At 33.1% G+C, this 17,279-nt stretch overlaps 1 protein-coding gene across 2 annotated transcripts in view; it reads left to right on the forward strand.

Moving 5' to 3' along the window:
- The first annotated feature begins 3,209 nt into the window (after window positions 1–3,209).
- The window catches only part of LOC132759396 (ATP-binding cassette sub-family F member 1-like), a 32,681-nt gene continuing 18,611 nt past the window's right edge, over window positions 3,210–17,279 (forward strand). For both annotated transcript variants that reach the window (XR_009629702.1, XM_060751162.1), the window contains exons 1-9: window positions 3,210–3,438; window positions 8,173–8,253; window positions 9,514–9,552; window positions 10,706–10,841; window positions 12,876–12,946; window positions 13,709–13,825; window positions 14,605–14,705; window positions 15,608–15,693; window positions 16,444–16,583. Coding sequence is in view for 1 of the 2 variants with exons in the window: in XM_060751162.1 (XP_060607145.1) it covers window positions 3,301–3,438; window positions 8,173–8,253; window positions 9,514–9,552; window positions 10,706–10,841; window positions 12,876–12,946; window positions 13,709–13,825; window positions 14,605–14,705; window positions 15,608–15,693; window positions 16,444–16,583 (909 nt within the window). In the remaining variant the exon portion in view is untranslated. The remainder of the gene's footprint in view (window positions 3,439–8,172; window positions 8,254–9,513; window positions 9,553–10,705; window positions 10,842–12,875; window positions 12,947–13,708; window positions 13,826–14,604; window positions 14,706–15,607; window positions 15,694–16,443; window positions 16,584–17,279) is intronic.

Consider the following 17,279-nt stretch of genomic DNA (forward strand, 5'->3'; position numbering starts at 1 on the left):
CTAAAAACCTTTAATTTTAACGCCATTTTTTTTATTTTTTTAAAAAAGCAAGAATTGCTTTAAGCGCAAAGATATGATGTTAAAGTAACAAAACATGTTAGTCCTCATGATTTCTTTTTAATAAATCATATTTACACTGAAGTTTAATTTTCTTTATTTAACCTGTCTTCTCTAAATTAAGTTTTCGTTTGGTTAATTATTATTAGTGTTCATCTGATTGTGCGCATTTTTGGCTTGCGGCCACAACCGCAAGCCATTTGTTTTGGAAAAGTTGTTCCGGTTAGGTTGTTTCCTGCTTACATTTGTTTGTGCATGATGGAACGGGAAACCAGTCTAAGTTTCCGCTGCAATCGTGACAATACGGGCGATTTCGTCATACTGCGGAATCAGACGAAGTAATATTACGGAAATCTAAGATATTTTAGTTACTTCGGTAAGTAGAAGGAAGAAATAAGTTATAATGACTCTTTCTGCGAAAAAAAAATGGAAATGAAATGTGCACACTTGTTTCCCTTCAGTATGATAGATAGATACCGGGTACTTTTATTTCCTCCATGTGGGAGAGCCAATGTTAGTTACGATTGATTATTTTCTTTATTAGTTTTATACAATAGAGAATAGATTTCAAAGCGTTTTTTTTTATTGACAAAAAGATATTCGTTTTTACAAAAAAAAGTTGTTACTGTTATCGTCAGCATGTTTCGGTTCAGTTATAATCAGTGGACTTCTGGTCCTTCTTTTGTCCAAATTTGCATGCATAACACTGGTGGCACAAATGGGCACAGGTGCTCGTCCAGTCTTTGGGTTACACTACCTACCTCTTTAAAAGTGAAACGGATAGGATGATGGCACAACTGGGCAAACCTTTCCTTTTTAAAGGAAACTTTATTTAAAGTTTCGGATCATTTTATCCTTTCCGGTTCTGAGTGAATTCACTCTCTAATGTGGAGGTTTTTCTTCGTAAGGTCAGACTCTCGTATTCATACATTATGAGAAAAAGGAGTTTTTTTTCTTTGAACACATAAACATGAGCTTCTTATATAGGGTAGCCAGCCAATTTTCTTTGCAAAATGACTTCAAAGACGATATCGTGTCAAACATTCTACAGCGCTTTCATGCAATAGTTGAAAATCAAGTTGTTTACAGCAGTCTGCAAGTGAAAAGAGCACTAATAACACTATTTTAGAGGGTAATGCCGCTTCACATATGCATTCTATGCAAACAAATCATGCATATGGATGTTTTACATGATTTACTTACAGGGAACCCAATACTTTTGGCCTACCCAAGGGGGTACTTGATTTATATAGACTTGTATAAGACTTGTCACTCATTCCTGTACTTATATATAACCTATAAGAATTAAACGTCATATTCGGAGACACCTTGATGAGTTCTACCTACCACACACATTTTCAGGCCAAAAGTTTAAGGTCTGTGGGACTTGATAAATCAAAAATTCAACGGGTCATAAAGTGAAACTGTGTATCAATAGGGACTTCATTCGTTCTATGGGGATATATCTTGACATATCTAAGTGACCGCTTTTAGGCCAATTGCCCCTTTATATGAATGTAATATTCCTCTTTGTTAATTTTATCATTATCAAGGTTGTTGCAAAACCGAGAGACGGCTGACAATTAGATATTTTAACACACCCCATGATATTCTTCTAAATGACAAAACGAGCCGCTATTTGCTTAAATTTAAAAGCTAACCTTGTTTAAAGATTAAAGCAAGGCACGTGTGTTTAGGGTAAGACATGCTCATTCCGGTTTACATACAGTTACTTATTGAAAATAGGCACAGACAAAGTAAATACATATTTGGTGCAAGGCATTCCAGTGAAAAATGGTCCTTTATAATAATAATTAAGTATTATTTTTGTAGTTATCGGAAGTTGTTTGAATTTTTTAAAAAAAACAAGGAAGTGGAAATTTCGAATTCCATTGTGTTAGTCTGATTTAAGGTAGTGTGGAAGGGAAATTGCAACTTTAATTTATTTTGCACATCGATCCGTCTTTGCTCCAGGCTCCTCAACTTTAGAGAATTAAGTATGACTCAGACATTAAATGAACGGTTGTAGTCCTTTTTCACCAGCGGGAAGCATGGCGTTGTACTGACTCAATCTGGTCAATTAGAGCTTCAATATATTGCTGCCATACAGTTAAATGTGAGTGTTAAAAGTTAGATTATCTGATATTGTGACACAAAGGTAACTTGATAGTGCTCATTGGTAATGGTTCTAGGTTGGTATGGCGCACGGTATATATTGTCTTTCGTTTTGGTAACTGAATAACTTGACATTGTGATGGATTGAATTCCATGTCCCATATTTTGATTACAGTGTTTTAAGATTGTGCAAGTCTTGTTGTAGGTAGAAACAGTAAGAAAAAGATATACATGTACAGCTCTGGACATCGTCTGCAAAGAGTCTAACTTGGAATGAATAAAAAGCCAGGAAGAACATTTATATAGATAAGAAACAATAGAGGCCCTGAGACAAGGGTCTTTCAAATAGTTTGAAAGACCCTGCTGAGACTGAGCCATTGGGAATACCTTAGGATACTGGGATAAAAAGAGGACTTAGATCTTAGAAGTACGTAGTACTGTTTGTGACTTACTTCGTATATATATATTGTCTCAGACTTAAATTCAATTCATTTGAGATAACTGCAGCATATAGATAACTTTTCCATAGCTGACCATGTCCAAAAGCTTTTGAAAAGTCAAGATCGAAGAATGAGGTCAACAAGACGTTTTTCATGGACATGTCATCTACTCACATTAATTAGCCTGATTACGATCCGAGTTTGGTTCCTCTTTTATCGTAAACCATAGTGCGATTCATATTTCTGCTGGTAAAGCGTCTGGTTCTTTGGTAGAAGACAATGTGTTCCAGGGTTTAACACGGGATAAAGGTAGGAGATATTAAGCTAGCTCTACATGTAGGTGAAAATTTGCACATGTATTAGTTTAAAAATATCGTGTATTGTGAAATAGGCGCTGAAAAGGTTATTTTGACTTTAACATTTTAATTGTATTCATCCCAAAACTGACGTACGTTTTTTTTATTTACATTTTCTCTGAATAACAAGTGTTCATCTAAGACTGCGTATCGTCTGCAAATAAAACAACAAAAATTATTTATTACTGTTCTTTTCGTTTAAAATGAACACCATTTCGCGAATAAAGATTTTATACGGGCATCGTCGGATTTTATCGTGAATGTGACACATGTTGCGAAATTTTTACAAAATTTTGATATTTTTAACAGATTAATCCTAATTTAAATACAAAATGCCGAAGAAAAATCGTGGAAAGAAAAAGGATGATGACTGGAATGATGAGGAAACAGAGACGAAACTGGAAGAGAAGATGAAAAACTTGTCAACAAGTGATGACGGTGAAGTCAAAGAGGGAAAAAAGTCAAAAAAGGTCTGCTAGACTATCCCCGTACTGCCTCTTTCCGATCAGCTAACAGATTTTTCTACAATAACTGACAGTGAAATTATTTTTAAAAAAAATCTCTTTCAATTCTGCGAATATTATCATTTTAGCTAATAAATGCACCAACTTTTTAAAAATTTACCTGAATTATTATTATGAATTGAGGACAAATCATTACTGACCCATTTTCCTGTTCTTCAAAATTTCACAACCACTTTTCAATCAGTTAACAAAATATAAACTGTACCACATAAAAATTGTCATACAATGTTAAAATATAATCAGTTATGTAATATGGAGAAATTTTGACAAACTCAACTTCACAGCCATTCTCCTATAATTGAAGCACTTTTTGATAATTCCTGTCTCCACTTTTAAAATCGTAGTAAAATGTACAGACGAGCTTAATTCTTTGTGACAAACATTTAAATAAGTACACTGGGATGTTCTCAGCAGCTTAACTAGTCCTAATTATAAGACCTATACGTAACCTATTTCATATTTATCATTCATTAATCTGATATTTTACATTTTTCATTTTCCATGTTACGTTAGGTCTTAACAGATCTTTGCAAAATCGTGTAGCAAAAAAAATGACATTAGACATCGATTTAGATCTAATGAATTTAAACAATTAAAACAGCCTGTATTTACATTAATTTTGACCTATTTATAAACAAAACTAAAAAATAAATACCTTTTAACAAAATAATTTAACTGTCACATCCGAAAAGTCATGATTAAATCCTCTCATTTAATTAAATTACTTGTACAGCAGATATACAAATGGCCGCCATACAGTGCACGAAATCTGATCGGCTAATTCAAATGCAAGCCTTTAAATGAGTCCAGAAGTTTCTAACGGAATATTTTTTTTAACGAAATAATTGCCCATGCACCGTCAGTGTGTTCGAATATATTTTTCCGTTCAAAAAATTGGAATCAATCTGTAAAACGCTTTACTTAACCAGTATGGCCGATGAGCGAAATAGACTGATATTTCTATTTTATTTTTAATTGGTAAGTACATTGTTTGAAAGTTTTTGTTAATGATAGACCATGCAATTGAAAGAACAGAAGATAAGCTTTTGAATAAAGCTTGAAAGGCAAGCCAACAGACATTTTTTTAATTTTTCAAAATGCTACGCGTTTATGAGCAATAACTATTAGACGTCAGGCTTGACCAACATAAAACTATAACAAGCCTGTAACGTCTAATCTATTGGACTACAGCTTAACTTAAATTTTGTAGCGTGGATGCTCCTCGTTTTTCAATTGTGTTATACTGAAAAGCTATAGTAACTGCAAAAAAGCGCTGTCGCTTGACCAATTAAAGTTTAAGATTGGTGAAAAAAACAATCCATTTCTATGTTTTCCAACAAGTTTTTGACTAAAATCAATGCAGTATTGATAATAGATTAAGAATAACATAAGAAGTTCGAGACAGAGACCATTATTTTCCATGATTTTCTTTAAATGCAGCCGTCGCCGAAATGCAACTATGGTACCGTAACGATTTTAAACTGGAATGTAACGATCTTGAAATGCGTTATATTCTTTTAAATTTGTACTCAAAACAATATCAAAAGACTATATTTGGAATAAAATTGATAAATTAGACTCCTGCGATGATACATTTTAACACAAACCGTTTTATTGTAAATAATTAAAATGTCGCGTTTAAAATGCTATGCCTCCGTAACGGGCGTATACTTTTAAATATACATTATACCAATCAAATGAAAATTTTAAAATCTTGTTTTGTATTTCTTTAAATGAAAAACACCAAAATGAGATGTCATTTACACAAAAATGTGATAACTCTGACCCGTAGAAGTCTAATTTCACTATGTTTCCATAACGACTATTTTCCGTAACGAAACGATCATCCGAATTTCGGTACAGTATACGGTTCAATTGACGGAGTGTCTTTTTTGCCTATCACCGCTCCCAATGATACGTCACAAAGAGGTATGCATGCAACATCTTAATTGACTTTAATGATACAATTAGTCAACTGGAGGTAATTGGCAATCACTGTACTTATTTGTGGCAACCACTGTTTTTGATTTGATAACGATGTTTTCACAATTATGTTACTTACACGAGAAATTTTACTGATAAAAATCGATTGCAAGCTTTATTTTCAGCAAACCACAGAGTCAAAAGTAGCAAGTTGATGCTATTTATATTTTTTACCTGTTTGAAACATTTGTTACGGAACATAGTTAATTATTTTGAGATCATAATCTTATGTGATATATGTACCTTATCCATAGTTATTTAACAATTTGAAATGAATGATTGGTTTCAAACATGGAACACATATTTCGATGAAAAAGAAGTGCACAGTTTATCAAATAGTCAAAGGCAATTTGTTACGGAAGCATAACCTTCTATCATCTTTTTTCAGCACCATAATGCATATATTCAGTTTGTTTATATAAACTGTTCCAGTGTGTTTTTTTCATTATAAAGATATATGAAAATGGTGTCCAATATTAACTGGAAGTCTAACATGATTTGTATTGTGTTGTAAGGTTGCAGTTTTCCGTTACGGAACATATCAAATTTGTTACGGAACATAGCATTCATAAATTCTATGTTTGAATATGATTTTTTATGTTTTTTTACTATTTATAAAATACCAAAAGTGTATCATTATGTCACTTACATTATCTAAAAGTTTTAGAATAACAATTATCATGAAAAAAGTAATATTAATAATGATATTTATGTAATAATGATAAAAATGATTATTATTATGTAATTGTTATATTTATAATAATCATGATAAAAATAATTATTTTAATGATATTCATGTATCAAGGTTAATATATTTATAATAAGCAATAATTTTCTTTTTAGAATGGTGCTTTTAAAAACAGAAATACATGAGACAAAGCAGAGAGGGGAAAACAACAAATCATTTAAAAGAGAAAGAAAGCAGAAAAAGTATGTTCCCATTCAAACAAGAAGAAGCAGTGGTGAAGAAAATGTAGAGGAAACTACATGAAACATTATAACATTACAACAAATTTGTTAAATTAGGCAGAAATAAAGCAAATAAAAGTGAAAAAAAAAGAATTCTTGTTCATTTTCAGTGAAAAACATAATATTCTATTTTCCATAACATATGTTCCGTAACAGATATCTTTTCCTGCACTTCTCACTAAATTAAACTGTTGATGTAATTTTTAATTGATACAGTGTTTTATGATTGATGTTGTTTGTGAAGATACCACATTTAAATTGTTTAAGTAATTTTAAAGAGTGAAAATATTGAGTTATAAATCCTATGTTTTAAAATTTTTCACCTATGTTCCGTAACAGATCATAAGGTCTGTTTGATGATCATTTGTACAGCGAAGTTTTTTTGGTAACGTTACACCGATTAAAAATTATGCTTGATTTGTTTTCTGCTTCTATTTTAGATATAATTCGATAACTTTTATGGCAGTATTTGTTTGTGCATTGTATCGTAACAATGTCAATCTTAAGTTACGAAAATATTTTCTTATACAAGCTTTTCAAATACGAAGTATACAAGTTTCAGAATAAGATATGGCATAAAATATTTTTGCTAAAGGTAACCATTGGTCTTCAAATTTTCAATGCATATTCTTTTGGATTGTTTAATTTAAAATGTTAGTAAAACAATACCTCCAAAGTATTTCCTATGGTATATATATGTTCCGTAACAATGTAATTCAGTAACTAACTTCAAAAGCTTTCAGTATACAAACGGAGCGAATGGTGTGTGTTAAACTTCCACACAATCTGTCCAAGATATTGAACATTAAAGGCAAATCATAGAAAACGTTGTTTATGAAAGTCAGATTTTTCATTTTTTGTGAACCAAAAGTGCTTCAATTATGGGAGAATGGCTGTTCAGATAAATGGTAATAAACAAATGTAACCTAATTATAATGCCATTTTTCAATCTAGATATCTATTTGCAGTGGTAAAGCTGTCGTAATTGGGGTATGGATGTACATTTCAATTTGCATAACAGAGAAAGCATGTTCTTGAGAAATTTTTAGGATCTTAGGGTCTATATGACCCCATTCTAGTGAAAGCTTACTAAAAAGTTATCAGAGAGAATGTTTTTCCTTGGTTAAGTGACTGTTACTTTACTGACGTATTACCTTTAAATTAAGAATTGTATGGTAAAATATGTACATATTAAAATAATAGCTTTCGAAGTGCAGTAGACATTATGACTTCATGATATTGAAACAGTTGTCCAACTTAATATCCATTTCTGCAGAATGACAAAAAACTGAGCCTGTAAGTCAATTATTTTTAGAAAATTATTGCGATTTGTAACTGGGTAAATAAAGGATTAGTGGAAAACACACATTTTACATATTTTGAACTAAAATGCTAGCATTTTCTTTTTTATCGCCATAATTGACATTGCTGCTAATAAATGTAGTCAAAGTGAATACAAGATGTGCTTACAGTTTGGTTACATGACAAATAAGGTCAAAAATAAGAAAATTCTAGGGATGATTGAAAAGTGGTTGTGATTGAAAACTGGCAGTATGTGGATATATTTAGTATTTTAATTTTAAACTTAGTAATGATAATCTCCTAGAATAGACAACTGTGTTTATCAATATTTATTTTGTATTTTGCAGAGTGATATATTGTGGGTATTGAATAAGTTATTATTGACAAAGACTGTATGAATCTATAAATTGTAGATCTATATTGTAGAAAGAGAAGAAAAGTAAACTTAAAGAGTTGGCAGAGTTTCTAGAAGCAGAGGATGATGAGCCTGTTGTTGAAGAAATTCAGGTTTGTTAGAGAATGATACATATACCCTGCATTTTTTAAATCGACTTGTCCGTGTTAATTTTCACAATTATCAACCAATCGGGTAGGGTAGTCAGACTATTCTCTCCCTTACCAGTTCCTCCCCTGACGTTTCCTCCCTGACGGTTCTCTCCCTATTTTGGGGGAGAACTGTCTGCATATTTGCAAATTAGAAGACAGTTCCTCCCCATTCTTATTTTTATAATTACATTATTATTAAAGTATTTAGATGATAAATAAATGGGTAAGTTTATTATCAATTGAAAATTAGAAAAAAAAAAATAGATTTTATTGAAGTGTTAATTTAGATGTTAAATAAATGGGTAGGTTTATTATAAATTGATATAAATTAGAGAGAAAAATACTTTAATGAAGTATTTAGATGTTTAATTCAAGTTTCAATTTTGTTAGCATCATCAGCAACAATAAATCGGTAGGGTAGCTGGGCTGGTTTTATACTAGTGGCAGGGGTGGCCAAATCCTTATCACCCTGGTTGTCCGACAGCCTGTACAAACAAGTGGAAATTTTCAAGAATTTACAGTATTCAATACAGATACAAAGGGACAAATAAGTCTAAAGCAGATTTTGCCTGCTCTGCTTTTTAACCCAGCAGGTTAAGGGATAAAATTTTCATAAATAACATTACAATTATTTAAATCATAGTTGCATGTAATACAAATAATATTATTATATGATCTATAAATAGCTGCAATCGCATTGGTATAAAAAGTCAACAGAACAAAATTTTGATTATAAAATGAAAGTGATTCATCAGCAGGAAAGCATATTTACCTCGGCTATCAGATCGGCAGGGCTTCAAATTTCAATATTTTGAAGTCAGAGACTGTAAAATCTCTGATATTGAAGCTGAATTGTGAAACAAGTTCTTGCAACTTATATTAATCACTTATGCTTCCTTGAACCAACCAGTACTGGTGTCATATGAAGATACATGGTCGTAACCCAAGTAGGGCTCGAACCCATGATCTCTGGGTTGAAAGGCAGACACCTTAACCATTAGGTCACCACCGCTCCCCTTGCTAGATAATATTAACATGATATATAAAGTACCATATTTTCATGGGATATAAACTTTCATATTTATATAGAATATGAACTACAAACTACAACATTTACATGGAATACAAATTCTGATTCTTAATATGCAGAGTTCATTTATTGAGACCATTGGTTGTGAACCATACATGTTTGGATATTTGATTTTTTTTTTTAATTTTCAGCCCGAGAAACCTGCAGCGAAGGGGATGAAGAAAGCAGAGGTAATGCAGGGATTTTTTGGCTTCTTTTATAGGCGATATTTCATTATTTGGTCACATTCCCAATTGAAATAGTAGATTATTTTCCCAATCAACAGGAGTAAATTCCCAAGTGAAAGTTACAACAAAAAATTGAATAAAAAGCTCTAGAATCTTTAAAATAAGGGCTACTTCACTGTTTTAGTGCTTAAATGTTTGAAGATGCCATCCTAGACAGTGATTCTTGCATTCATTTAATCAAGTGCAGCAAATTATCAGTGATGCATTTTCCCCCAAGTTTAAACACCTCTCACTTCTCGACATAATCTCCATTCACAGCGATACATTTTCTATGCCTATTGACCAATTTGTCGTATGTGTCCTCGTACCAGATGTTGTCGAATGACAAAACTATTCTCTGGGTTTCAATTTGTAATTCCAACCCGGAATCAAAGTGTTGACCACGCAGCTGTGCTTTGAAAAACTCGGAAATCCATCGGCGCGAGGTCCGGGCATCCTCTATTGACTCTCTTCCGTTTCGGAACATGTCATGCCGTCTAAATACTAGCCATCTACAGCATTTCTTTGTTGTACTAGATGCTTGAATCATTTAATACGCCTCCATTTGTGTCTTTTCTATTCCTATACAAAACTTGATGATTGCCCTGACTTCAACGTCGCCTATTGACGCCATTTTCCTCATGATTTGTGTAAGCACCAGTGATGTTAAAACCGTTGTTATTCAAACAATTGTAACGATTTACGAGTAGAATTTTCAGGAAATGACGTTGACGTTGTATTTAACGCTCTTGCTTTTTCATGACGTTATCCATTGAAATTTAAGAAAATTATTATAAATTAAATATATCGGTACCATGATCTTAAATACGATAAAATCGGAGTGCTCCAGGTATGCGTTATGCGGTTCCTATAGAAACAAATTTCGAGCGGTATTTGTCTATTCTTGTTAGTAAGCGTTATACTACATATTGAGCACATATTTAAATTACATTTTGTGAAATATGGATAAAAACGCACCATTAAGGAAAAAAATACAGCAAAAGTCCTTAAACTTCCCAAACACCCCTCGTATTACATTTTAGTTTAATAAACAGTTTGACAATACTAAACTTAAATATTGTCACATGAATTGTAAAATTTGAATGTAACTTTCCAGGTAAAAAATGGTAAAGGTAGAAGAGGTGCCTCTCTGGACGATGACAATGGCGAGGATGATGATGATGATTTTAATGATGAACCAGAAGAGATAGACAGGGATATGGCTGGTCAGTTTGAGGATGAGGAAGCTGCAGGTTTGATTCCCAAGTTCTGTTTCAACGATCTTGCATAGTCTATAAGTATTTCTTTGGTTTAAGCTTGTAAAAAGGCATGCTCTGTGTTGCTAGGAAATATATGTCACTTAATTAAGTGTATTAAAGTGTCTTCTTTCAATCAGATGATGAACTCTTTGGTGGGATGGTTGAGATGGTTGATTTTAAATCATTGAAATCTCACTGCTGTAGGTTTTAACAACTTTGAATTTTAACCGAGGCTTTCCAACTGAAAGGTAGGTGGTTGTACTCTGATGTACAGACTAGCACCAGAGGTTTTCCTTAACATAAAAATTGGACCTTACAAGTGTGACTTAACATACAAATGCACTAAAAAAATCATTGAAAACCAGGAATAATGTGTGTACATGTATAACATAAAAGTTGCAAGTGATTTTTAAGGCCAAAAGTATGTTTTTCCCTAATTATAGAAAAATGTTCATCCAAAAATTTTATAGAATATAGGAATCCCCTAAAATTTTGGAGTGATTTAATTTGAGGAAATTGCTACTGATATAAGCAGAGCTATCCTGGTTTTTAGTATTTTGAATTTGAATTATTAAAGATTGTTTCAAACCCTTCTGGTTTTGGTGGCGGCATGGCCGAGCGGTTAACGCATGAACTAATAATCTGAGGATTGTTATCCACATAGGTTCAAACCCCATCAGGGGCAAGCCGTTGTTTCCATGAGAAACAAACTTTACACACATTGCCAAGTACTGGTTTTTATCCCCCGCCGATGGAATCGGGAGGGGGATATAGTTTTGGCGTTGTCCGTCCTTCCGTCCGTCCGTCCATCCGTCCGTCCGAATTTCGTTTCCGGAGTAGTTCTCTGCAACTAATGGCTGGAATTCAACGAAACTTTATGGGAATGTTGATCAGCATGTGAAGTTGTGCACCTGGGTATTTTCGTCTGGATATTTTTAGTATTTTAAGAGTTATTGCCCTTGACTTAGAATTTCGTTTCCGGAGTAGTTCTCTGCAACTGATGGCTGGAATTCAACGAAACTTTATGGGAATGTTGATCAGCATGTGAAGTTGTGCACCTGGGTATTTTTGTCTGGATATTTTTAGTATTTTTAGAGTTATTGCCCTTGACTTAGTAAAATTTTGTAATTTTCAACTTGTGTCGCATGTAACTCAAAAGAATTTGACCTAGAGTCATGAAACTTTACAGGAATGTTGATCAGTATGTGTAGTTATGCACCTGGGTATTTTCGTCTGGATATTTTTAGTAGTTTTAGGGTTATTGCCCTTGACTTAGTAAAATTTTGTCATTTTTAACTTGTGTCGCATGTAACTCAAAAAGTATTTGACCTAGAGTCATGAAACTTTACAGGAATGTTGATCAGTATGTGTAGTTGTGCACCTGGGTATTTTCGTCTGGATATTTTTAGCATTTTTAGAGTTATTGCCCTTGACTTAGTAAAATTTTGTCATTTTCAACTTGTGTGGCATGTAACTCAAAAAGTATTTGACCCAGAGTCATGAAACTTTACAGGAATGTTGATCAGTATGTGTAGTTGTGCACCTGGGTATTTTCATCTGGATATAGGTCCTCTACCAAAATTGTTCAAATTTTAGCCCTGGGGTCAAAATTGGCCCCACTCCAGGGGGTCATAGATTTTCCTTATATGTATATAGTGAACACTTAAAAATTCTTCTTGTTTGAAGGTACAAGGCTTCAAGTTCAAAGAATATTACAGTTTATGCCATGATTAATATATAAATAAAGCCTTATGTCTTCAGTTGTTGTGTTAATAATAACCAGTACTCGGCGGGGGATATAAATTCAACGAATTTGCTTGTTTGTTCCAGGAATGGATTTGAGAGTTCATAAAACTTAAGGCTTCTTACACAATCACTTTTAACAAGTTATGTATAAACCAAACCTTGCTGATTTTGATTTTTTCCTACAAAATTGCTAATAACAACACATTATTCCACTCTTTCTTAATAGGCTTCCGCCATCTTTGCCAAATATGTGAAAAAATTACTGATTGTTATATTTTGTAGATGAAGCAGATAAAGAAGAGACTGTCAAACCTAAGCTGAGTAAAAAAGAATTAAAAAAGCTTAAAAAACAGGTAATTAACTAGAAATTTAATAAATTAGAAAATCACACTTAGTGTTGTTATACAAGATAAAAGAATGTTTATATGTTCATACAAATAACTAGAGGCCTCCATGGCTGCGTGATGAAAGTGGCTGACTTTGAACCACTTGCACTTTGCCACTGTGGGCTGAAATCCTGCCTGTGAACTTTGGCTTCTTTCATGTGAGGAAGGAGCATTATTTGAAAAGCTATGTTTGTATAAGTTATGCCCCTTTTTAACTTATATTTTGCCAACAGAATGATTTCAAAACTGTAAAAGGTATCAGCATAAAAAACTTGCAATATTTGTATAGCTTGGCATGGCATAGTTGTAAGACAAGGGGCATTATCCTGAAAGTTATATAGTTAGAGAAATGCCCCTTGTTAACTTGCACTTTTTGTCAAACTTGCTAAATTATTAGCAGAATGATTTTAAAACCATCAAAGCGTTCAACTTAAAACTTGCAATACTTGTGATCATGTTATATAAACATAGTGTTAAGACGCACTAAATTTTAGCGTTATACTCTAGGCTCGTCAATAAGAAATGGTTCTTTTTCGCTTCAAACGGTTGTTAAATTGGGTATGTGATAAGTAGAATATTATTTTTGTGCAACTTTAATTATAATTTATTGAACTTGTTCATCAAAATGATATTATGCTCGCAATGTTCAATAAATTCAGTATTTAACTTCCACTCATTCAATATCCTCTATTTATGGAATAGGCAATGAATTTCCTAATCTTGTTTTAGATGGAATATAACAAACAGTTGGAGAGTTTGGACCCAAACAGTATACATCAGTTTTCTGTCTCACAAGCTGAAAAATCAGCCAAAGCAGCTGTACTAGAAAACCAGCTTGATATTAAGGTATGTTATTTGCATTTTCATCTTAAAATCTAAAATTTTCATTTGAAAAAATTTGTTTGTTTTTTTATGCTGCTCCCCTTTAACCCTTGCACTGCCATAGGGACGGCTTATGCCGTCCCTGTTATTTTCGGTGTATTTGCCATATGGACGGCTTTTGCCGTTTCTATAATAATAATAAATTAATAATAATAAAAATAATAATAAATATAAAGAAAATTATACCATCAACAATAATTATTATTATACTAGCAGATTTGGAAACATATATAATAATTATAAGACTAATAACAAATAATAATAATTATATTAATTAATTATATAGTAATTTCTTAGAAAACCCTCTGGCAAATAGGTTATCAATAAAACAATAACCCTCTGGCAGCGAAAGGGTTAATAAAAAAAATACAGTCTGCACGCTTAGTTCTATAGGAGAGCATCTGATTAGTAATCCAGAGGTGGCTGGTTTAATCCTCCGGCGAGGCGTAATTTCTCGGTGACATTTGATCTCGGACATTGAGTTGGATTAGTAGTCAGTCACTTTGAGAGAAATCAGTAATTACTGGTTTGTAGTCAAGGAAAACAAGTTAGGTTGATTGACTGGCAAGATATGTCCAAAAAGATGTGTTAAAATAGGCTTCAATAACAAAACAAAACTGAAATTCAAATACTTTTGTAACAAAATTCTGTAGGAAATATTATATACATGTATGGCTTAATAACTATTTTTAAACTACTGCTCATCAGCAATGATACATTATTATTGTGTTACAATCTTTCAGGTAGAGAATTTTTCTATATCGGCACGTGGGAAAGATCTGTTTGTAAATGCCAGTCTTTATATCACTGCAGGCAGAAGATATGGTTTAGTAGGTCCCAACGGGTAAGTCCTTGAGAAGTTACTATTCAACAAACATACATAATGACAGAGACATTCATAAGATGCCAGAGATTGATTTTGTTTGGTTGCGGTTGCTGATTTTAAAACTCTTTATCACTCCTCTCAGGTTCAAGTTTAAATATTGCTTAAATGTGGGGAAGTGTTCTCACAAAAATAAAATGCCGTCCTGTGAGGAAGCTATCCATGTAATTTACAGCACGTTGTTGGTTCTACTCGGGTACCCCCTCATCTAGGTCCCATGTATGAGTGATGAAACACTTGGCACGTAAAAGAACCAGGAGAAGCTTCTGGAATTGGGGCATCTTTCTGTATTTGATTCTTGCACTATCCACCAAAATCTAAAATGACTAATACTCTTCTAGAGGACTCGCCCATATGGGCAACCGATGGCGAGCATAAATAAACTCAAATACACACATAACCTGTTAGTGCACTAAGGTGACATTGTGATGAAGAAGTGTATGCATAATGGTGAAAGTGCTCTCTCTGATACACTACATATGGGCAAAATGAATGTGTATACAGAAGTTACCGACAGCTCTTTCTGCCAAACTATACTTACAAAAAAAATGCTTCGAAACATATTCAGTAGTGTTATGCCACTGGTTTCTAGCACATTTTCATTGGCTATCTTACAATTTATAGAAAGCGATGATTTTGTGTTTCTATAAGATAAGATCAAATTTCACAACTTCAGTGTCATTTGGTGTCACAACTGTACAAAAAAGAAATATGGAAAAACTCAATTTGATTAACAAATATCCTTATATATTTTTAGGTAAACAAATGATGTAGAAGATGACAAGTATTAATATCTTTTTGAGTAGAACATAAAAATTTATTTTATTTTATTTTTTAATCAAAATTTATTATTACAATTACAGACACGGAAAGACAACTTTGTTGAAGCATATATCAGGCCGCGCCCTTAACATCCCTCCCAATATAGATGTCCTATATTGCGAACAAGGTAAGATTCCACTTTCTCTTTGTGAACCTACTTGTATTTTTGAACAGATATACAAAGAAACTGAAAGCAATAAGTTACTTTTGATTGTTTTTATGTCCTTTTCCTACACATGTAATTTTGTAAACAGTATGAGGAAAATGTTGCAAGTATCTTGAAAACTATTAAAGGGAATGGATTGAAACTTCACACACTTATTTGAAAGCATAATTGGGAGTCACTGTCAAGGGTTTTGACAGAAAATTTGCCGTTTGTGAACTATGAAAAAATCTATATTATCCAGGCTCTTGTTTTACTAACAAGCACCGAGAATAGTCAAGTATGCTGTCCTAATGACAGCTTTTGTTTCCTGTATCAAAAGAATCCTAGATTTTGTTATTTTACCACATTCTTAGTATCTCAAATATGTGTTTAAATTGTATATATGAGGATGCTTGAGGTTAGAGCTTTCATTGATTCAGTGCAAAGCATATCAACGATATATGGACACAGGGGACAAATTTTGATGATATATTGGTTAATTGCCCTTCCATATATATACCTCACAAATGAATAATCAATGCTTTAATTTATCATTTCGATCATTTGATCCGGGCTGTTCCCTTACAAACCCTATTACAAGTAGAGAAACTGATAGCAAACGGCATGGATCCTGATCAGACTGCACGGATGCACAGGCTGGTCTGGATCCATGCTGGGCGCAAACATACTTTGTTGGTTTTGTCATGGCGCGTTCAATTTTCTGTGTTACAGAGGTGATAGCTGATGAAACTCCAGCTTTGTCTGTTGTCCTGAAAGCTGATGTAAAGAGAGAGGCTTTGCTGGAGGAGGAAAAAAAACTAGTAAAGGAAAGTGATGCTGGCAACACAAAAAATTCAGAAAGATTAAATCAGGTATACATAATTATATTTTTTTTCTTTTCCTAAGCTTTTATATTCAAAATACCACTGAAAAGTTGCTATTGAATTTGACCAATAGTCCTTAAAGCAGCCTCAGCTTTTCTTAAGATTAAGTATTCTATTTTTAGATGCAATGTTTCAATTACTTGTCAAATCAAAAGAATTAAGATGGAAATTGAAATTTGCCAATGATAAAATACTTAAACAATATGGAAACCCCTAGATACCTCTAATCTACCAGGCGGCTGTCTATATGTAAATTAGTAAAGTGAACAACTGGGGTCACTTGGTCAAGGTCACAGGGGCCTTGACTTAAAAAACCTTGTCCGCCCAATAACTTGAGATTCCTTTGACCCACAGACTTCATATTTGGCATGGAGGTTAGTCATGATTAGTAGATGACTCCTATTGATTTTGAGGTCACTGGGTCTAAGGTCAAGGTCACAGGGGCCTTGACTAAAAAAAGCTTGTCAGCCCAATAACTTGAGATTCCTTTGACCCACAGTCTTCATATTTGGCATGGAGGTTAGTCATGATTAGTAGATGACCCCTATTGATTTTGAGGTCACTGGGTCAAAGTTTAAGGTCACAGGGGCCTTGACTTGAAAAAAGCTTGTCCACCCAATAACTTGAGATTCCTTTGGCCCACAGTCTTCATATTTGGCATGGAGGTTAATCATGATTAGTAAA

The sequence above is a fragment of the Ruditapes philippinarum genome, unplaced genomic scaffold, assembly GCF_026571515.1.
Source record: "Ruditapes philippinarum isolate M1 unplaced genomic scaffold, ASM2657151v2 ctg3430_1_1_1_1, whole genome shotgun sequence".
NCBI lineage: Eukaryota > Metazoa > Mollusca > Bivalvia > Venerida > Veneridae > Ruditapes > Ruditapes philippinarum.